This window comes from Erpetoichthys calabaricus, chromosome 5, assembly GCF_900747795.2.
Source record: "Erpetoichthys calabaricus chromosome 5, fErpCal1.3, whole genome shotgun sequence".
Taxonomy (NCBI): Eukaryota; Metazoa; Chordata; class Cladistia; order Polypteriformes; family Polypteridae; genus Erpetoichthys; species Erpetoichthys calabaricus.
The window spans coordinates 238,211,711-238,235,049 of NC_041398.2; the positions used below are offsets into that span (position 1 = coordinate 238,211,711).

Sequence of the window (23,339 nt, forward strand, 5' to 3'; positions counted from 1 at the left end):
CAGCAACAGTATGTGCTCCAAGAATGAGGTCAGCTGACTACCTGAATATACTAAATGACCAGGTTATTCCATCAATGGATTTTTTCTTCCCTGATGGCACGGGCATATTCCAAGATGACAATGCCAGGATTCATCGGGCTCAAATTGTGAAAGAGTGGTTTAGGGAGCATGAGACATCATTTTCACACATGGACTAGCCACCACAGAGTCCAGACCTTAACCCCATTGAGAATCTTTGAGATGTGCTGGAGAAGGCTTTGCACAGCGGTCAGACTCTACCATCATCAATACAAGATCTTGGTGAAAAATTAATGCAATACAGGATGGAACTAAATCTTGTGACATTGCAGAAGCTTATCGAAACAATGCCACAGCGAATGCGTGCCGTAATCAAAGCTAAAGGCAGTCCAACGAAATATTAGAGTGTGTGACCTTTTTTTTTGGTGGCGACTTTTTTTTTTGGCCAGGCAGTGTATTAAACTAACAAATGTGCTCGGCTCAAAGGAGAATCTTTTTACAGAAGTTAGTTTGCGAAAAAAGAGATAAGAATGACACTAACCCCTACCATTCATTTATAAAAGGTTTTGGGGGTATGCATTGCCTATACTGTACCTACAGGGAGGTACCACTCATTAAATTGATTACTATTTGAGAAGAGCCATTATCTGATCATATATACTATAAGAATTCCAATAAAAAGGCTCACAAGCCACAAGTCATCTTATGTAACTTAAAGTTCACATATCTCATAACAGGGATGTGATGCAGTATAGTGAATAGAGAAAATGACATGGCAAAAGACTATATACTGTGTACATATTTACACACACATACTGTACATACATGTATGTATGTATGTATTCATAAATACACACTCAAAGAACATTTATAAAACATTCAGGCTTCAAAGAATATATTTTTAAAAATTCCTTCTGTACTAATTTCTTCAAGTATGAGTAAGCCAAGTATACTAAATTATTAAGAAAAATAGGCACTGACCTTTAGCATTGTGGACTTAATTTGAAGAGGCATCTCTAAAGAAAAACCATGGCTAGTAACCAATATTATATTGGCCACTACGCTTGCAGAGGCTATTCTGTTTACATATTGCAAAGTAAACATCTTCCAGCAACCCGGTGGAACAAGCACTGGGCTGCTAAAATTCAGAACCTATATGTAAACAAATAAAAAAAAGATTATACAATTTTATATCTTAGGGAGTGTTTTATAATTTCCACACATTTTAAAATAAATTTAGTTTTTAGGTCAAAATAAAATATATGAAAATTTTATGTTAATTTACAACATATTAATTTGGCAACAGGCCAAAACGGGCAAATCCAGAAAACTGCCTTTTAAATGGTACTGAGAGAGAGTGTGTGTGTTTCCTGGGGAAAACCAGCTCTGAAACCCCTCTAGTTTGTAATTTTAATATGTGGCATTAAATTGAAATTAAACTATCTTAAATCTTCAACCATGGGCGGCTCGGTGGCGCAGTGGGTAGCGCTGCTGCCTCGCAGTTAGGAGACCCGGGTTCACTTCCCAGGTCTTCCCTGCGTGGAGTCTGCATGTTCTCCCTGTGTCTGCATGGGTTTCCTCCGGGTACTCCGGTTCCCTCCCACAGTCCAAAGACATGCAGGTTAGGTGCATTGGCGATTCTAAATTGTCCCTAGTGTGTGCTTGGTGTGTGGGTGTGTGTGTGGGTGCCCTGCAGTGGGCTGGTGCCCTGCCCGGGGTTTGTCTCCTGCCTTGCACCCTGTGTTGGCTGGGATTGGCTCCAGCAGACCCCCGTGACCCTGTAGTTAGGATATAGCGGGTTAGATAATGGCTGGATGGATGGAAATCTTCAACCATCATATGTTTGTAGGCGTTCAAATTGAAAATTAATGCAGCATATAGGCGAGGAAATTAAACCAGCACCTTTACCTGAGAGTTCTTTGAGACTTGTTGCAAATATATTGACCACATTTATTTTATTGACATTTAAATCTATCCTGAGCTGTAAAGATGTTCCTCCACAAGAAAAAGAAGGAAAAATTTAGAACAAAGTCTTAAGATATTTTCTGTATTTAATGAATACTGAACATTTTTTTCAATATTGAGACCCAAGCTGTGTCAGTATAGATTTTTACAGGATATACTTAAATCAATATAAAATTTATTTAAAAAAATTGGAGTCTATTATTAGTTCAAGTGACAGCCAAGGTTCATTATTTTAAAATGTATAAGCTACAGTTAAAAAGTTAAAAACTACACTACTAATAACTACTACATTAATAATTACAATTTCTTTGCAGCCTTGCACTTTTAATGAATATGAACCTTAAATTCACTATAACATGTACTGAAATTATTTTATAAAATGGGACATGCTTTTTGTCCATAATTTAATTAAAAAAGTTTTAAATACATTATTACCTTAAGGAATTTATCAGCTTCTTTGGGAAACTGTACCTTATCTAAGGTAAAACTAAAATCAAAACCATTTGTTAACCAAATGTCTATGAGATCTTCTTCTGCATCTTTATTCTTCAAGTCAAATAACGTGGGTGCTGCTTCATGTTCAAAACTCCTTCAAAACACACAACAGATTTGATAAATAAATTAAGAATATTTACAGTTTGTCAAGTCACTTATCTACCCTAAGTAATGCTAATATTGACACAACCTTATTAAATGAACATACTGTATATATGCTTTTACCACATACTGTATATGCTTTTACCACATAAAAACTGTGCATTTTAGTATGTTACCTGCCTCATGTAGTTTGTTGTGATGGCTAAGAAATATTTTTAATTTCATGTTTTCATGCAAAATGGAGATCAAGGTTCTGATAGAACACAAGTCAGTGGTGACCAACATTGGACAACAGCAAACAATATCACAACATCCATGAAAAAATGTCACATTATTCTTGTCGCATAATTCATTTGTCAGGTCATCCAGTCATATGCTCAAGACAATTAAAAACACATGCATTTTTACTAAAATATTATGAAATAAGTCCCTTCTGGAAAATGCTCTCATGAACTAAAATTGAACACATTCAGTATTGGCCAAGCATTTAAACGGATGACCCGTTCTGCATGAAAGCATGGAATTAAATTTAATTTAATTTTCTCAGTCGCTAGAAATACATGGAGAAAGTAGCTTATAAAATATTTTTAGGTGGATTATTTCTCACCTATAGTAAATTTAATTGACTAGAAATGATACAGAAAGGCACACATCTGTCTCTATAAGTCTAGAAACATGTATTATTCTTTTTTTTCCTTATTATTTTGATTGATAGCACATATTACAGCATTATACATGATGCTTCTATTATTACACATCAGCTTGCACTTCTCTCCTCTGGTATTGCATTCTAGCAGAACATTGTCGCCTTTAAATCTGTAATCAGTCTTGTGGTATGCTTAGTATGCGGACGGATAATTGCATGCACAAGAGGTAAAGACACTTACAAGAAAAAAGCTGACATTTTCTTTATCTTAGCATATATTTGGTTATGCCTTCTATTAAGCTTCCTCTGGTAAGAGGTGCACCTACTAAGTGAAGCATGGGTACAATGAAAAAATAACACTGTCACATCAGTGTCCATCTCTCTCCCTCTTAAACTGTCCCAAAACATTCTCCATTTTTTTCTGCCAACATGTGGTATATATTTCAATGGTATAATCATCTGTTGGTTATAAACAATCATCTTAACTATTGTATACTCTCCCCTCCTCTCCACCACTTCCTCACACGTTTTTCTGACAGAAGTACACACTGGACCCAGTATTGCCATCAATGTTCCCTTTCCAGAAAACTCATATCTTTCACTATTCCCACCAGCATTCTTGCACCTTTACCTTTTCATTTCATCTCCTGTACACATTTATTTTCTTACTGTTAATCTATTCATCCACTCTGCTTGACTTTCTCATCATAGTCACAAAGAGAAGGAATCCTTATACTCTGTCTCCTTTACTCACTGCCTTTGCATAGTTTTCTTTATAAAAACACCATAAACCAATTTGGCAATTTTTGGTTTCACCTGTATTAATTGAAACTAAAAAAAAAAAAAACACGAACATATTCAACATGTGAATGGTCTTTAAGCTAAAAAGAGAATATGCTCATTTTGCTTTTCCTATAATTAAAAAAAATCTTATTAAAATGTATGCTTAAAAAAATAATTCAGTAACTTTCTGCAGATGAAGACAAAGCTTCAAGGAGCAGGCAAAACACTTTTGTTGTTTAACAAAGTACATACTTACCTATATGAAATTTGAAGTGAAGGATATGATTTAAGCGTAGAGCTACCTTTCAATACACGCATTGTCATCTGACCTGATCCCTTTTTTTCATGGCCAGATGGTGTTTGAGTAGCTGAAAAAGTAAAAGAAGATTGTAAAAACTGCAGAAAATAACACTGTGCCAACTATGGCTTCTGCAATATACTTGTTTTAGTAGTTGCTTTCTGAAAATGGGTGTTTTAGCATAAGATTATGGGATGTTGTAGCATATCTTTTAAGTAAATGGACACATGACATGATAGAATTCCATCAAAGGGTACCCATTCCATATTCATATTAACAGGCCAATTTCAATTTAACAACAAAACATCACTTAGGCATTTGGCATGTGGGATGTCAGGAGAAAAAATACAAAAACACCAGGCAAGGGTTCAAACCCCACCATTCTGAAATTTAGAGAAGTCGGTGCAGTACAATACTGTATATATTTTTAATATACTATGGTGCAATATATATATTTTTAATATTAATACTTTCTTTTTTAAGTTATTAGGAGAACAAAACACAAAACAATACAGAGTATCAGGACAAAATATATAATCATACAAAAAAAAAAGTTATAAGATATGTGGCTCCTTACATATATTTAAAAGAGTAAAAACAGGATTTGAAATTACACAACAGAATTATTTCAGAATACATTATTGAATCAATGACAAACTCAAGAAATTCCTTGCAGGGAGAATTACATTTTTAATTTAAGATTACAGTACTTAGGAGGCCACTTTCCCATTGAGTTGGTAGGTGGGTTTGGATTTTTCCAGTTGAACAAGATATTTCTGATTGCAAGTAATGGAATATAGGATACAGCAACAGATTCTAGATTTCATAATGTTGTTCATTTGGTGTTACTCTGAATATCACTGCTAAATGATTGAGCGTGATTGGAGATTTGAGTCCACCTAAGAGAAATACAATGATCTATTCATCCATCTTAGAAACCCTCTTATCCAAAGCTAGGATCATGGGGAAGCCGGCACTTATACCACCAAGCATTGGGAGCAAGACAGGAGCAATCTCTGGACATTACAGAATGAACACACATATTAGGGTTGTGTAGTATGCCAGTACTGGACTAACAAAGTAACAAAAAACCTGAATTTTAAAACAGTATGGTACCAACATTTCAGAATTTTCATACTGAAGGAAAACTCCAGCTTTCTTCTCAATCCTCTGCCTTTTCCTTTCCCTCAGCACTCACTATTGCAGTTGTTGAAAAAAGTCTTAAGACTTCACTAAACAAAACATTTCAATGTGATTTTGACTTCAGGCTCAATCACCTCCACCCTTATTGCTTTGATGCAATCATGACTTTTCAGGGGTATTTGTTTTGAAGTGGTTGGAACTTCATGGGGGACCTACCCCAAAAAACATACTTTTATTGTTTCTATGCGATCTGGACTTCGCAGTAGACCAAAATTGTTCTGATTCAATAGGGAAGTGTTGTGTAGTATGGTGCACACACCAGAAGGGCTGAAGTAAGATGTGGGGTTTTGGAGTTATCCGTTATTTGCTTCAGAACAGTTTTGTTACTGGTACTGAGGTCTGAAAGTAAGTATTGATATTGAAATCAAAATTTTAGCACCGATCCAACACTAACATACGCACTCATCATGGGGCAATTAAGCACCACCAATCCAACATAACCTGCATGTCTTTTGGTCTTCAACACTGGGTGGAAATCGGAGCACCTAGAGGAAACATATGTGAACAGGTGGAGAACATACACAACACACTCAACATAGGAAACACCTAGGACATGAACAGTAGCTACTACTGTGCCATCCATAATACAGAGATTTTGAACCAAAATGGTAAATCACTCCCAAAATATGACCTAGTAATGAAGGCAGACAGTTGTTGACATCATGCATGTCTGGCCTGACCATTTAGGAAAATGTGGTCTGTGTACGAATCCCAGTGCCCCAGTGCAGCAATAATGGCGCCATCCTTCAGATGAGATGTAAAACCAAGGTCCTGCCTCTCTGTGGTCATAAAAGATCCCTGAGCATCTTTTGTAAAGAGTAGGGCGTTTCCTTATATCCTGGCTAAATTGCCCATCATAGCCTGATCATTCTGGCAGTCTTATCACCCTGTCTCTAACTGACTAACTATCTTTCTCACCCCTTCACCATCTAAGAGCTAATTTGTGTTGAGCATACTGGTGCATAGTGGTTGACGTCACATCATCCATGTAGATGCTGCGCATTGGTAACGGCTGAAGTGGCTCCCCATTTCTATGTAAAGCACTTTAAGTGTTTTGGAAAGCGCTATACAAATGCAGTTCATAAAGTATCTATCTATCTATCTATCTATCTATCTATCATCCTAGATACGTTTTAGGCAGTTTTATCTGTAAGATATATAATTTGTAGCTGAAATATAGCAAGCTTTGTGCATACTAAAAATATGCATTTTATAGACATTTACATTCTAGTCCTTATCTATAATGCTAATTGAACATCCCTAAAATTCAATTACAGGTATTTTCCTTAAAACATAATTGGAATACTATAAAAACTACTTGTATCACTGATCAAATTAAATATGGTATAGATCAAAGAAGGCTGGAATAAATTATCATAATTATAGAGGATTTTCAGCAGGATTTCTTTTCCATAGTTAACCAAGTCAGTTTGGTTTAACTGATCTACCCCCTTTAAAGGCCTTAATATATGTATATTTATAGCCCAGAACATTAGGTGAAGCCATACGACTTTCTTTCATAGGTCTATTCAAAATATATATTACAGATAATTCCAAATAAATACAATTACAAATCAATTTAAAACAAATACAGTTAGAAATAGGCCTAACTTTAGAGAAAAAAAAAATCAAAAAAGAAGAAGAAATTTCATGTTGACAATATTAATATCTTGACTGCAGTAACATGATGGAATGAAACTTGCTGGGACTGCTCTCAGATGGTTTCAGTCCCACATCTCAGGCAGATCCTAAGGAGTGTCCTCGCGAGAGGAGTTGTCAGAGTCACACCAGACATGCACTGGTGTACCCAACGGATCGGTGCTTGGTCTTCTACTCTTCTCTCTGTACACCACCACCCTGGGCTCCATCATCCAGTCGCATGGGTTCTCTTATCAGTGCTATGCTGATGATACAGAGCTGTACCTGTCACTCCCTTCGGAGGACAATACGGTATCAGGTGGGAGTCTTTGAATGTCTTACTTATATCTCAGCCTGAATGAAGGACCACCATCTACAGCTCAACCTGGCAAAAATCGAGCTTCTTGTGACCCCGCACAGCTAGTCTGCTTATCCCTCCATCTCTGTACAGCTTGGCTCACTGTTGCTAACACTTAACAAATCAGTACACAACCTTGGTGAGGTAACTGAGGAGCAGATATCTTTTTCTGGCCTCATTTCTACAGTTTCTCATTCATGCAGGTTCACGCCGTACAACATCTGCAACCCATCTAACACAGTATGCAGCACAACTTCTGGGCCTGGCTTTGGTCTTGTCGCATCTGGACTACTGCAACTCACTTCTGACAGAAGTGCCCACATGTGCTATCAAGCCACCACAGATGATCCAGAATGCAGCAGCTCGTCTTGCATTTAACCAGCCGAGATGGGCACCTGTCACTCCTCTCTTCAGGCTACATGTAGCAGCACACATTAAGTTCAAATCCCTGATGGTTGCCTACAGAGTAGCCAATCGGTATTAACCCAAGTATATGGTCACACGGGTAAAGTGCTATACTCCTCCTTGCCCACTCAGGTCTTCCAGGAAACAGTGTCTGGTGATCCCACCTCTATGTGGCATCAAGTTTCAATCCAGACTCTTTTCCTATATAGTTCCTAGTTGGTGGAATGGGCTGCCCACCTCTATTCATACTGCCGACTCCCTCAATGTATTTAAGAAGCGAATGAAGAGCCACCTGTTCTGTGCTTTGCTCTGTAATATTTTATACTCTTGGTTAATTTAAGTTTAATTGTTTTAGTGATTGTAATCTATGATTGTAAATGTACACGAGTTCTTAAATCTTTTCACTTGTGGCAATCAACTTTTGTTACTCGTCCTATTACACTTGCTGAACAAGCAGACCCTAGCCTAATGTTACTCAGTAGTTAACTCTTTTGTAAGTCACTTTGGATAAAAGCGTCTGCTAAGCAAATAAAGGTAAATTTACTGAAAATCTAACACTTTTCAATATTTAGAAATATATTGCAAATATTAGGTTTCATGAGATCTTTTAAGTTTTCTTGTAATCATCAGCCATAGATATTCTGCGTCAATCATCTAAAATGGTTTTGTTTAGTCTTGCTTGATGAAAAATTCATGGGGAATTTATCCAATTGATTTTGAACCTCAGAGATCTCAAGAAATTCACCTCACAGATTTAAAGCGAATTGTAATGATGAGAATGGGCATGAGATGTGCGGCACCATATAATTAGCATAAAGTCTTATTTTTTGTTTAAGCAGTTTGCTTATGATCTCTTTTACATTGAACTACATCAGAAGATAGACAGGGATTCAACAGCAATTGCAAAAAAAGGAAATGCTCTTTTGTGGTTCGGCAGTCTAATTTAAAATAGTCAAAATGTATATTATTTACAGACACTAAAGCTTCAGGATTAAGGCAGCTGAATCCAGAAAGAAGTATTGCAATCAAACCAAAACTTACATAATGTAGGTAACAGGCAACTCCTGTATAAAAATCTTTTCCTATGTCCAGTTAGTCATATACTGTAGGGGAATATACTGCATTTAGCAAGTGTCTTAATATTCCATATTAGATGTTTGCTTTTGATAAACCCAGCTTGACCTTTAGATAATATGGGAATGGTCATAGCCTCTGCTCTTTAAGTGAAGACCTTCATCCAGGGACTTCAACATTATTATTCAAAAGACAGACTCTAGTAAGCAATCTCAAGCAGGTATTTAAAAAGTATTTCTTTGGTAACACAACGATTGATGCCTGGAGTAGTGTTGTATTGTTGAATGTTACTTTCTCTACCTTCAACCTACATTAACTTTGTGAGACTAATATGTAGTAAAATGAAAAGAAAAAAAAATCAGAACGTGGGAACAGATTTACTAATTTTTTTTAACCAGTTTACTGAAATATTTACAACACTTAACTAATACTGAAAAAAATAATTTTAATTATTCCCTTTCTAGTATCACTAAAGCATAATAACTGACAAAACAGAATTTAAAAACCTGCATAAAATAAAATATCATTATCACCAAGTTTATCACAGACAACAGCCGGGCACATTCTAAGTACCAAGATGCTTACCTCTGCACACCAATGAGGCAATCTGTGTAAACTTCGATGCAGAAGGACGGAGTAGAGATTGCTCAATTTCAAACAGGCCTTTTGATTGGGAAACAAGCTTTATTTCCTTAAAGAAATAAAAAAGGAGGCAAACAAGTAGTTGTAGTGAAGAATTAGTAATGGTTTCTAACAACAAGGGGAAAAAAATCAATTTTAACAATTTTACAGAGGGCAGCATTGTTTCACACAAAGAGGTATTACAGTAATCCCTCGCTACTTCGCAGTTCACTTTTCGCGGATTCACGACTTCGCGGGTTTTTAAATACAAGTGATTGCCCGCCTATCACGGAAGTTATGTTCCAGACCCATCAGCAACAGGAGAAAATCCGCGATATAGAAAGACCATATAAATAAACATTTTTATAGTTTAAGCCTTAAAATACCCATCCCACATGCTTTAAACACATGTAAACTTATAAAACACACTTTGTTAACACATATGATATGTGGATGTCGGGCTAAGGATATGAGTAACATCTCACTATTACAAAACATTTTAACTTCACGCAAGACAAGACAGTGAGACAGGAAAATTGGTGATGTACAGGCTTAAAATTATTGACACGCAGAGCGACAAGCAGCACAAAGCCAGCACAAAGTCCACTTCTCCTTAGCTTCATTCAGCTCCCCACCCCCTTGACAATGCGAAGTGGCAGGAGCGTACTGCGGGGAGGGGGGGTTTGAGCGAAGGTGCGTTCAGCTCTCACACACCCACACCCACACCCACACCCACACACACACACACACACACACACACACACACACACACACACACACACACACACACACACACACACACACACACACACACACACACACACACACACACACACACACACTCCTCCTTCCGAACACGCAGAGCGACAAGCAGGCATTTTGGCAGAAGCAGCACAAAGTCCATTTCTGCTCAGCGTGAGTTCAGCTGCCCCCCTTGACAAAGCGAGTGCAGACACATTGACGTCTGATCGCTGCGTGCAGTGTTGGTCTGAGGTGTTTAAGAATGTAGAAAGTGTTTAAGAGCATAGGAAGTGTTTATAAGAGCGTGGGAAAGGTTAACAAGAGAGTGAGAAAGGTTTATAAGAGTGTGGGAAGGGTTTATAAAGCCTTAAAATATGTATAAATAATAAAATAAATATAGGTCGCTACTTCGCGGATTTTCACCTATCGCGGGGGGCTCTGGAATGTAACCCCCGCGATAGGTGAGGGATTACTGTATTAAAAAAAAAAAAAAAGTCACCCTTACCTTTGCCTGTAACAGCCTGGCTCCTGAATTTAATAAATAAATAGTGATCTTTGGCTCTTCTGTTGAAGGAAAAAAATGTATTACATAAAATACTAAACAAAGAAAACACAACAATTTCACTGAAAATATTATGGATTAATGGACATCATTTACATTAAGATTGAAATAAACTCAGTTTTAAGGATGTTTGTTTCAAAGCATTTATTGTAGTTTTAAATGTACTAAAAGAAACTGCTGCTGTAAATTATATAACACAAGAATTCAAGGTTAGAAGCAGATAAACAGAATCTACTTTTGCCACACTGCATTACAGTTTTCTGAAAAGGTTTAACTTCCTACTTTATTATTTTTAACAATATGCTGTTTTGTAGCATGAATGGTTATTTATGAAAACAAATGTGAATGTGAATATCTCTCCATTTAAAAACAATCTCTATTGTAATCTTTAAATGCATTATCTTCTACAGTTTTTATGTTTGCCTAGATGAAAATGCGAAAACATACATGTGAAAGAATAATACTCAATACTTTTAAATTGATGATTTGCTGACAGAAAACATTATCTCCACTTACTAAACTGCACTATAATAAAAAACTGAGTGTGCTGCCCAAATATTTTTCATATCACTGGAGTTCAAAAGTGACTGGTTACAGGTACATTTGCTGGAATTGCAGTGTTCAAAATGTTGTGAAGGTTTTTAATAATTACCAGCATTCCTCTCAAACATATAGAAATGTATTTTTCTATAAAAATAACTGGAGTGTTTATAAACTACAGTTTAAACAACCTTTAAATACTTCTAGATTTCAAATGAATGAACAGTACATTTTCAACTAAGTACAGCACACCTGTATAAAATAAATAAAAGCAGTTATGCTTTGTCATCTACAAATCCAATGCAAAAGCAACGTAAATCAGTTGCAAATGCATTTGGCAAATATTTTAACACAGAAATGGTTCGCTATTTTCAGTCCATACATCTTCAGTACTGGAACTATCTTAGCCATATATTGTCTTGACTTCTTTCTTGCAATTCACATTACAATTTCTGTATTACCAAAAAAAAATTAATTCAATTACTAACTCAAGTCACTTAATCATATTAGAATTTTACAATTTTCAGTCTGTTGGTGCTCTGTACATGACATATAATGCAGCAGGAAACTCAGTTTTCACATAAATAGATATAAATATTACCTAGGAATTTCAGAAATAGGAGTTCTACACATTTAAGTACAATGCATGGACATATTTTTTTTAAGCGAAGGGATTTCTTGAGTTATCAGTTAACTGACTTCTAGCATTTTTCTTGGCACTTAAGTAACAAGAAAATTTTTAATATAGTTCACTGATGCTTTCTTGATCCATCAGTGAGAATGGACCTATTTTGGCATTGTCCCGAATAATACCTTGAGTTGCTTAAAATTACTGTTTATTAGTTTAACATAATATATTCTTGTTAAAAAGTGGCTTTTGTGCCTGTTCACATTGGTTTTTGGCATTGCCTTTTAACAATCACAGGATTTTTTTCTTATTGGTCAGTTAAGTTTTTTCTTACTTTGTCTTCTTGGCATCATAGCGGGGTACTTGATATATCTTACGATGAACGCGTCATTTCCAAGGTAAAGTCACTGTTAAATAACAATCACAGTGTACCACAAATGTCATATAATACATGCACTGTCACTCACTGCAAAGTAAGGACAGCCAAGGGCAGTTTGGGACTAAAAAAAACCTATTATTGCAATTACAAAATTAAAAATCTAATTTTTTATGCATGTACAGCATGTATATTTAACTGAATATACTTGCATGGTGGTTTTCTGCTGGTCTTCTATTTAGCAATAGTGCATCTGTAAAAGTCTATAGTGTGGTGAATGTTTAAGCACACATGTGCTTTACAAGAATAAACCGAATTTGAATTATAAAAAATGTATTCTGTAAGCCTAATAATGTAATGTGCTTCCTGATTTGTGTGAATCATTAATCCAAACCATTTCCAGAATATTGTTATGCTTATGATCAGCTTTTAAAATCTTAGTTTTGATTAAATGTTAATCTCCCTGTCTAGAGGTCTCAAAGTCTGCCATACTGACTATTAAAAGGGTCTGAATATTAGGGGAAATTTCCAACCATGGAAATATAAAGTATAATCTTCTTTTGTTCTTGTGATAATTGTTTTGCTTGTACACCGTTTACCATGGCTTCCAAGTAAAAATTACAAATTATATATACTGAGTTTTAGAACCAGGCGTTAACAATGACAGTCAGAGTTCAAATCATGGGTGTCTAGCTGGATGCCAATACAAAATCAGTTATGTTATTAAAACACAATGAGGAAAGGAAAAAAATAGTTCAGAAGCACTGTATCAATTGAAATGACTCCTTAAAAAATCTAAGCAACTGTCCTATAAAAATAACAAAAATATGCACAAATAAATGTTCTATTTATTTATCTGATCAATAACAATTTACTCTTTGTATTTTTGTGGATCAGATTTGATTTTGTATGGAAATTTGCATATTGGTAGGAAAACCATGGGTATTGCACGAAAAGATAGCCAAGATCACAAATAGAGAAGAAAACAGATTTCCACCTGTTCTGGGTTCCCTGAAAAATGGGTGTTAAACTGAGACAGGTCTAGCTGCTGACCTCCACAGCTCTGCAATCCAGCAACTCCTCTGGAGAGCCAATGGGATTGCAGATTTTTGTCACCTGGTTTACTCAACTTCATTCAGATAACCCTGCACCAACCCTAATCTTAACCATAGTGTAACCAGACATATCACTGACATCTAAGGTAAGGCAACAACCTCCTCAATGGAGTGGAGCTCTGAAGGTCTGCAGCTAGAGTCGTTTGGTTAAACCAATGATGATGATGTGGGAGATGGGTGGGACAGGGGGGACTGCAAAATCATATGAGTGATGACACACATAAGGTATTTCAGCTATGCTAGTGATGAAGTTGGACATCACCTCATATACTTCGGTGCCTGTTCTTTCGAGTTAGCTCTATCAGGTACCTTGGGAGAAAAAGTTTAGATGTATTTTTTCCCTGTTTTGTTATCATTTAATCATTTAGAGGTAGTTAAGGATCTCATTGTGCAAGCCATTTTTGTTTTATGATGGAATAGATAACAGTTATTATTATAGTACAAAGTGGGAACAAAGAAACGTACAGAATACTAATGCACAGTACTTATGAACTGGAGTGATAATTTTAAACTCCCAGACAAATAATTGTGCAGGAGTAAACCAGACATGTGAACTAACAAAGAACAATGCAGGATAGACAGATGGAGTTTTTAAGGAACGTTTGTATTGTAATTAGTTATAGTATACAGTAATGGAAAATTCCAAAGAAATAAAGATGTGATGGTTCCAAACAATAAAATTAAATGCATGTGTGTTAAAAGTTTTAGAACAAAGGAAAATATTTTTTTCTATCATTAATAATAATTTTATACTAATAACCAATTTTGTTTTCTGATATCACTTACATATGGTTGATGATCATTTTTCTTAACATTGTTTTGTATATGAAACATAAAAATCATCAAGGCAAAAAAAAAAAAAAAAATGATACAAGGTGGAGTTGAACCACGATGCCGTCAATTTACAGTCAGACATGTTACCATTTGCACTATTCTTTAATTACCACAGACTAGAGTTTATTAAAGTTTGCCGCCTTTGGATCACCAGTCACTGTTGTATTTAATGGGAATGTGTCGCGTATGGTTTACAAAAAGAGTATTAAGATGGATCGCTGCAGGTTGTTTAAGCAATTGACATTGTTCAGTTCTGTTAATTATCATGGAATGGGTCACAAAGACAAAGAAACCCTGCCATAGACCACCCTTTCTCTCTGTTAAATGTAAAATATTATTGTGGTTTTCTTACATTTGTTTACAATGACATTATCATTTCAATGATGTTGGATTTTAAACTGTTCAGTAATTATTATAAAAAAATCTTGGTTAAAAGGTGACTAATTAATGCCTCTCTCATGTTATTCCTCAAGGAGACCGACAAAACTGACTATATGTAAGCAGGGCATATATGCCAAATTGGGGATGCGCTATGTATTATACAAAAAAAATAACAATAACAAAACATTAAAAAAAACTAGATTTACACCAGGAAGATGTATAATTCATGAGCTAGCTTTGTCAAAAAAGCACACGAAGAAAGGCCAGAATGTCTTATATTGAAGCTTCTTCAGGCATACATACATGAAAGAGATTGTTAATTAAGGATGTATTGGTCCCTACAATATTTAAGGAATTGTGATTTTTTTTTTCATGCTAAATGAGTAATTGCTGTAGGAGTTTTACACTTATTATGAAGGAGCAAGATTTCTATTGGTAGGCTGAAGTACTTTAATATTTATTAGTAATTTATCTTCAAAAACAATCAATTCAACCATTGGTAAGAGCACATGCAAAAGTAAAATGCACCAACACATCTGTCTGTCTGAGTGTACAATATGGAGATGTCTCTCTGAAGTACAGTAATATTTCAAAGTCATTTGTAAATTTATTTATAAATGAATATAATTTCTTTCACAAACCTAAACAAATACTTTTGCTGCAGGAAGAATGAAGTACATTAGCAAATGTTTAGCTGTCTTACCTACTATATTATATCCCTTTAATACAAAGAGCACAAAAACATTTTCATTAACGTAGTGCTCCAGTTTTTCAAATCCTTCATTTCTTCTGTTTTTATCAAACAGATGGACTTGAACAAGTAAGTTTTCTTCTTCTACAAAGCAAGAGTCCTAGAAAAAGAAAACAGATCAAATAAATCAATGCAAATCATATAGATATGGGTTTAACAGTAAATTGCTGTTAAAAAGGTACAAGTTTCCAATTATAATACATTACAGCAGGAACGGTGTTGGCCCTGTGTTTAAACAGTTGATTTTAACACACTATGACCTATTTAATCTAAATCACTGTTCTACAGAATTTTGCAAACAATTGCCCAATGTGACTGTGCAGTACACTAAATAAAAACAGGCAAAAAAAAAAAGAACATGAAAAATCAGAATAACCCCAAAAGATGCAGCTGAGGACAACAATTTTTATTAATCCACAATTTAAAATTAAGATATTATACTAAACAAATTTACATGAAGTCAGCAATACAGATTATATATAGCCAAATGCCAAGCAACTTGCGAAGTGTATGACCAAAAATTTGATCAATGACAAACCAAGAAGCATAAAAATTAGTATATGTAACACTATGTAATGATGTTTTAAACTACTGACAAAAGCTGACATCCTGCCCAATTACCTGAGAATAGTGAACACCTCTTTTAGGTATGTTACATTCAAGCTGCAGCCACAGCCTACTGCTATTTAAAGCTTCTTCCTGAAAAATTGAAAAGGAAAGATTTTTCACTTATGACTATTTACTGCTCAAAAATGAACATACTGTAAAGCAAATTATTTACCTAAAGCTAGTTGTAAGCAATTTATTTTTAAATTTATTTTTAATCATCTTCTCAGATTTTAAGTGACATCACACATGGATGAGTGCTATGGCCATCTTGCTTCATTAACGTTAGTTTGCTTATTCATATTGTCAGCTGGTGATACACACTTCACAAGGTTAATACCTTACAGTTCCAACCTAAAAACTACACAAAATAGCTTCAAAGTACCAGGATTACTAATTAAAGATGACTTATTTTAAGAAAATTATACAGATGTTATACAACTGTCATTACAGAAAAAGTAGTGCACAAACTAGCGCAAAATTAGCCAAATACAGATAGGCCTCACAAAGTATGCAAGCATCACTAATCCATTAGGAGTCCATTCAATATTTTACATTTGGTTAAAATCTTACTGCGTTAAATGCTTTCAAAGACCGTCTCAACATGTATTAAACATGCATCAATTGTTGACAAACAAGCAAATGCTAATGCAAAGATACTCATTCTAAGATACATAAACTTATGTCATAATTTAGGAATGATCATTAACAATTAAAACATACCTGAGTGTTTGATCGTAATATATGTATATCTGGAAAAATGAAAGTACTGGGTATTTTCAGAGGCACACCTGAAGAACCTAAAGATATACCAGCACCAAACAGCTGCAAAATAACACACACAAGGTTTTATAATATATCAGCTAGCTAAATTAAAAAAAAAAACAAAAAAAAAAACAAGTGATGTGTGAGGTGTCATGTTGATCATTTACAAATATGTTACATTTATATTTTAGTTTGTATTTTGCTATCAACATTACATATTTTGCTTCTCCATTACACACACATTTTAAATATAAATTAACCAGACAGATGTAGGGTCAATAATTAAATACTTGTATATTAAAATGTTTTAAGAGTATCAAAGTTAATTTTTTTTTTTTTTTTTTGCAAATCTTAAAATTATATTTTAAAGGAATAATGCGGAAAAGATTTTAGTAAAACTTTTAAAGATATCAAGACTGACCTGATAGGAAATAATCCCATGAGAGGATGCGTTTATAAATAAAACATTTTCTACACTTCCTTCCTCTGTTGGCAGGAAGATAACTTTAAATGAGGATTTTCCTCGGGGTGGGATCACCTGAAAGTAAATAAGAGAACACTACTAAATAAAAGCATGCAGTGCACGGAATACTCAAAGAAAACATAGCCCTTATTAAAGTAGTCCCATTACTTAAGAGTTAACTTTCTGGTCTTGTTCAAATAATTAATTTTACGAATCAACAACCTACTGAAGAATTTAAACAAAATCTAAAAGCTATATGCAAAATCTAGAACAATTAATAGTCTAATAAACATGTTTCGTATGAATACTAAAAACATGATTTGTATAACTTAAAGTATAAAAAAAAACATCAGGCTGAACATAAAACCAAGACGATTTCTCTAAAAAATATATTTCATTGATATAGATCACAACAGTCACTCTTCTTCTTAATTTTATACCAAAATAATGTAATTTGGGTTCAATACCCAACTGTCTATTGTCTCTGTTATACACTTATTATGTTCTGCAATAACAAGCTTGTCGTGTTTCTGAGAGACTAGAAGCCTTTGGCTTTACAGTTACTCATTTTATTTTTCATAAGATAAACATTTAGAATTCCTAAAAATTAAGTCTCCAGTAAATAATAATAAATACTTTCTTTTCCTACTTTTTTTACAGTCATTTTAGTCATTTACCTGGAAGGCAAATCAGAAAGACGGCATACGTTGCAGGACAGAAATCTAAAATTATGTGAATTTTTTTTCTTACATAGCAAAATTTTTCAAGAAGTAAGGATTTAAATTAATTGAAGTTTGCATTTTTCTAATTATTTAATATTAGGGTACATTTTGCTGACAAGTGAGTGTAGTGCTCTTGATATATAACATACCTATTTGTAAATTACAATTTGCTCATTCACTGATCATATTGTGAAGTTCTATTTTGTGATCTATGCTAATCTATGCTGAAGAAAACTACATACAGTCTCTGGATTTTAAAAACAATTGAAGTGTTTTAAAAATGAAAGCACTTCAAAATGAAGAAAAATAAACAACACACATAAATCCTGTTCAAGACTACAATCTTAATGTGACATGTCCCCACTCCATTGTAATACGTCACTTTGAAGAAGTTTTAGGCAGTCTTGGGCATTTGTCATTAGAACTGCCAAGCAGTCAGATACAAAAACAGAAAGACAGAAAGAAAACTAACTACGTACTTGGATTGAAGACTGCTATGCTCTGTTAATTCATACTTAAAACATTATGATTCTTTATTTAAAACAATGTCATCAAAGGCTTTGTGAATTTAGGACTTATGTACAGTGGGGCAAAAAAGTATTTAGTCAGCCACCAATTGTGCAAGTTCTCCCACTTAAAAAGATGAGAGAGGCCTGTAATTTTCATCATAGGTATACCTCAACTATGAGAGACAAAATGAGAAAAAAAATCCAGAAAATCACATTGTCTGATTTTAAAGAATTTATTTGCAAATTATGGTGGAAAATAAGTATTTGGTCACCTACAAACAAGCAAGATTTCTGGCTCTCACAGACCTGTAACTTCTGTAAGAGGCTCCTCTGTCCTCCACTCGTTACCTGTATTAATGGCACCTGTTTGAACTCATTATCAATATAAAAGACACCTGTCCACAACCTCAAACAGTCACACTCCAAACTCCACTATGGCCAAGACCAAAGAGCTGTCAAAGAACACCAGAAACAAAATTGTAGACCTGCACCAGGCTGGGAAGACTGAATCTGCAATAGGTAAACAGCTTGGTGTGAAGAAATCAACTGTGGGAGCAATATGGAAGACATACAAGACCACTGATAATCTCCCTTGATCTGGGGCTCCACGCAAGATCTCGGAGCAATATGGAAGACATACAAGACCACTGATAATCTCCCTTGATCTGGGGCTCCACGCAAGATCTCACCCCGTGGCGTCAAAATGATCACAAGAATGGTGAGCAAAAATCCCAGAACCACACGGGGGAACCCAGTGAATGACCTGCAGAGACCTGGGACCAAAGTAACAAAGGCTACCATCAGTAACACACTACACCGCCAGGGACTCAAATCCTGTAGTGCCAGACGTGTCCCCCTGCTTAAGCCAGTACATGTGCAGGCCCATCTGAAGTTTGCTAGAGAGCATTTGGATGATCCAGAAGAGGATTGGGAGAATGTCATATGGTCAGATGAAACCAAAATAGAACTTTTTGGTAAAAACTCTACTCATTGTGTTTGGAGGAGAAAGAATGCTGAGTTGCATCCAAAGAACACCATACCTACTGTAAAGCATGGGGGTGGAAACATCATGCTTTGGGGCTGTTTTTCTGCAAAGGGACCAGGACGACTGATCCGTGTAAAGGAAAGAATGAATGAGGCCATGTATCGTCAGATTTTGAGTGAAAACCTCCTTCCATCAGCAAGGGCATTGAAGATGAAACGTGGCTGGGTCTTTCAGCATGACAATGATCCCAAACACACCGCCCGGGTAACGAAGGAGTGGCTTCGTAAGAAGCATTTCAAGGTCCTGGAGTGGCCTAGCCAGTCTCCAGATCTCAACCCCATAGAAAATCTTTGGAGGGAGTTGAAAGTCCGTGTTGCCCAGCGACAGCCCCAAAACATCACTGCTCTAGAGGAGATCTGCATGGAGGAATGGGCCAAAATACCAGCAACAGTGTGTGAAAACCTTGTGAAGACTTACAGAAAACGTTTGACCTCTGTCATTGCCAACAAAGGGTATATAACAAAGTATTGAGATGAACTTTTGTTATTGACCAAATACTTTTTTTCCACCATAATTTGCAAATAAATTCTTCAAAAATCAGACAATGTGATTTTCTGGATTTTTTTTTCTCATTTTGTCTCTCATAGTTGAGGTATACCTATGATGAAAATTACACGCCTCTCTCACCTTTTTAAGTGGGAGAACTTGCACAATTGGTGGCTGACTAAATACTTTTTTGCCCCACTGTATATTGCATGTAACTATATTAGAAGTAAACTTTGTTGAGAAGTAATATAGGAATAAATACAGTATGTTATGCCCACCTAGTTTTTTTCCCCCAAAGCTATTGCGCCACCAAATACACCTACAACATGATCTTTGGATAACACACCAAATTAAACCAAGTAACCAACGAGGGCCTCTCCCAACCACCTATACTCTACTACTGTTCTTAAGAGTATTAAATAAAAAGGTTTTGAATAAATAACATTTGCAAAGGCAGAATTCTAAAGATAATGACAAACTACTCTGGTTAATATTAAGAAATCTACAAACTACTTAAAAAAAACAAGGCCCCACATTATGCTAATAATTTACAAGATGCCGAGAATCAGATATTTGAGTCAAAAGAAAAAGCCTAGAGTTGAAAAGTGTATTTTTAATTAAAAATACTTTGCCTAGGCAAGCATTCTAAAGCATCATCAAAATGGATTGATTTTGAAAACTGGTGGAATTATTAAATAACTTGCATGATAAATATACCATTAAACATTTTTAAAAACAAGCTTTAATCTATATTTAAGAATAATTCTATTTTAGCAAGTTTCTGTCTGAAATATCACTAAAAAAGTGATAACCCTTACCTTTCAAAAGGTAAATACAAATAATAAAAAAGGTAAACAAACAAAAAGTAAAGGAAAACTAATAAATAAATGCAGAAGAAAGTTGCATTAACTGAGCCTCAAGGGTCCAACAATTATAAATAGCACATTCCTTGTAAACAAACACTCCAAATGGCTAAAAAAAGACCTTGTTTGTAACTTCTATGCTAGACATAAAGCATATTTAAAGCAATACATCTATTCCATCTATACAAATTCACCAATTAAAAAAAACACATCATAAATTATTATTTTTATTGTGTCAAACGAGTGTGAAAGTTAAGAAAAATGCATCTAAACTCTTCATATCAACATACAGCATTAAAAATTCTTCAGAGTCAAAATAAATTACAGCCTGGGGGCAGAGGATGTGCTGCCAAAAAATGTTAAAAACTCACCCTACTATGGAATGATGGCATATAAAAATGCGTGCTTGATGTAAACAGTGATGTCAATGTCAATGGTAGATCATGACTGGGATTGAGGACGTTGACTACTTCCACTCTTGGTACCCCCACCGGCCTTGAAAAGAAAAAAGAAAATAGTAATTACAGGCCATTAATAAGTCAACATTTTCAAACTTAAAGCTAGCAAAAGGCCTTTATGAGTGTGTGCTGCTTAACAAATGGCTACACAGTTGCAAAAAACTTTCAACATAGGCAACGTCGTAAGAAAAAAAAAAAATCTATTAAATCATAATACAGCATTTTCAAACCTATTTAATTCAACTAAGTAACACTGGTGGGCTGCCAGATTCTATACCAACTGCACTTGGTGCAAGGTTACAAATAGCACTGAGCAGGATGCCTGTTTGTTCATTGCAAATTAACCTAACTGGTCCATCTGTGTGGACATGGGAGGAAACCAGGAGGGCAAGGATGAAAATTCATTTGAAACTTTTCATGGTTACAGGAGTCAAACATAGCATGTTGTACCTGCAAAGCAGTAACACTAACCACTTAATCATTTATGGAAAACAAATTTAATATGTAAACCAGCGTTTCTCAACCTTTAAATATTTGCGACCCGAGTTTTCATAACAGTTTTAATTGTGTTCCCCTAACGTTTTTTTGAAAACCTAATAAAATGTATTCCTATATTTTTTGCTGCCGATACACCGCTACAAGTTTAAATTACGCCACATATGGCAAAATTCGCGCCCCCCCCTAGGGGGGAACCGCTGATGTAAACTAGTTCATATGGAAACATATATGTAAATAAAAGTTTTATTAAATCGGAAACAATTCATAAAGCATTTTTTCCTAACTATTATCACATATGCAGTTTTAGACAGGAAAAATGTGCTACAAGACATATTTTAACTCAAAAGCATTGCATAAAGTTTAGTTGTTTCTGGGATTCCTTTGTTTAATAAGCCTCCTGCAAACAATGAATTTTTTCCCTCCTAGACATGATTTTAATTTTATTAATCCTTAATTCTTCTCAACTCTTTCCTCCCTCTTCATCTCTATAGAAAACAAGCCAGCTTGCAGGTTTGCCAAACAGACACAAGATGGCAGTGTGTAACAATTTTACTTCCTGCATTTGACTCTTTCCTAAATGAATGCATATATTTGACATAATTACTGAATATCTGATATACTGTGAGCAAAAAGCTACTACATTAACATTGAAGAAATCCAGTACAATGTTAATTATCAATCAACATAATTATTTCCTTGGCTGAGAAATTGTGTTCAATACTTTAGATTGAGACAATTGTATACCAGCATCCCTAAAGTTGAAATTAAATAGCTCGATGTCTTAGTTGGTTCTGTGAGTGTGAATATGCCCTACAATGAACTGACATGCTAACCAGGTATGCCTACTATAGTAACTTGCACCTGATGCTGCAGCTTCTGATCTCTTATTGGACTATGTTGGATAAGGAAAAGAATAAATAGATGAATATTACAAAAACTAATCTTTTCATAAAACATACCATTAATTGGCACTCAGTACATCACCATACTAACACTTCTATCATTTGAGCCTTTTTTTCCTATAAATCCTTAAATAAAACTAGAAAATGAAATTTACACAACACTATAGTGCATTTTTATGTGGAGTATGTGTTTTCCCTGTTTTTAGAGTTTTCTCTGAATTCACCTTTTTCTTCAAAAATATTCAAACAGCCTAGTATAAAATACATTTACATTGATTGAAAACTTTAACATTGACGAGTATGAGTGAGAGTGGGATGTGTGCAGAAATTGTAAAATATAAGCAGGATTCACCATTTTTAACTAAATATAGCTTTGACTCACAAACATTTATATATAGCACTGTTTCATAGAGCATACAAGTGCAGAGTTATCATACAGTGTAATTACATTGTTACTATGCTTTGCCTGGGTATGGGCATCAGTACAG

The 23,339-nt window shown here is 35.0% G+C and overlaps 1 protein-coding gene across 1 annotated transcript in view; it reads right to left on the reverse strand.

Moving 5' to 3' along the window:
• Window positions 1–23,339, reverse strand: part of tmem131l (transmembrane 131 like) — a 130,429-nt gene that overhangs the window by 31,635 nt on the left and 75,455 nt on the right. Inside the window, exons 5-14 of the mRNA XM_028802678.2 lie at window positions 21,365–21,488; window positions 17,327–17,443; window positions 16,864–16,965; window positions 16,156–16,233; window positions 15,487–15,634; window positions 10,853–10,911; window positions 9,571–9,676; window positions 4,266–4,377; window positions 2,419–2,572; window positions 1,000–1,170 (exon numbers count right to left, since the gene is read on the reverse strand). Coding sequence (XP_028658511.1) covers window positions 1,000–1,170; window positions 2,419–2,572; window positions 4,266–4,377; window positions 9,571–9,676; window positions 10,853–10,911; window positions 15,487–15,634; window positions 16,156–16,233; window positions 16,864–16,965; window positions 17,327–17,443; window positions 21,365–21,488 — 1,171 coding nt within the window. The remainder of the gene's footprint in view (window positions 1–999; window positions 1,171–2,418; window positions 2,573–4,265; window positions 4,378–9,570; window positions 9,677–10,852; window positions 10,912–15,486; window positions 15,635–16,155; window positions 16,234–16,863; window positions 16,966–17,326; window positions 17,444–21,364; window positions 21,489–23,339) is intronic.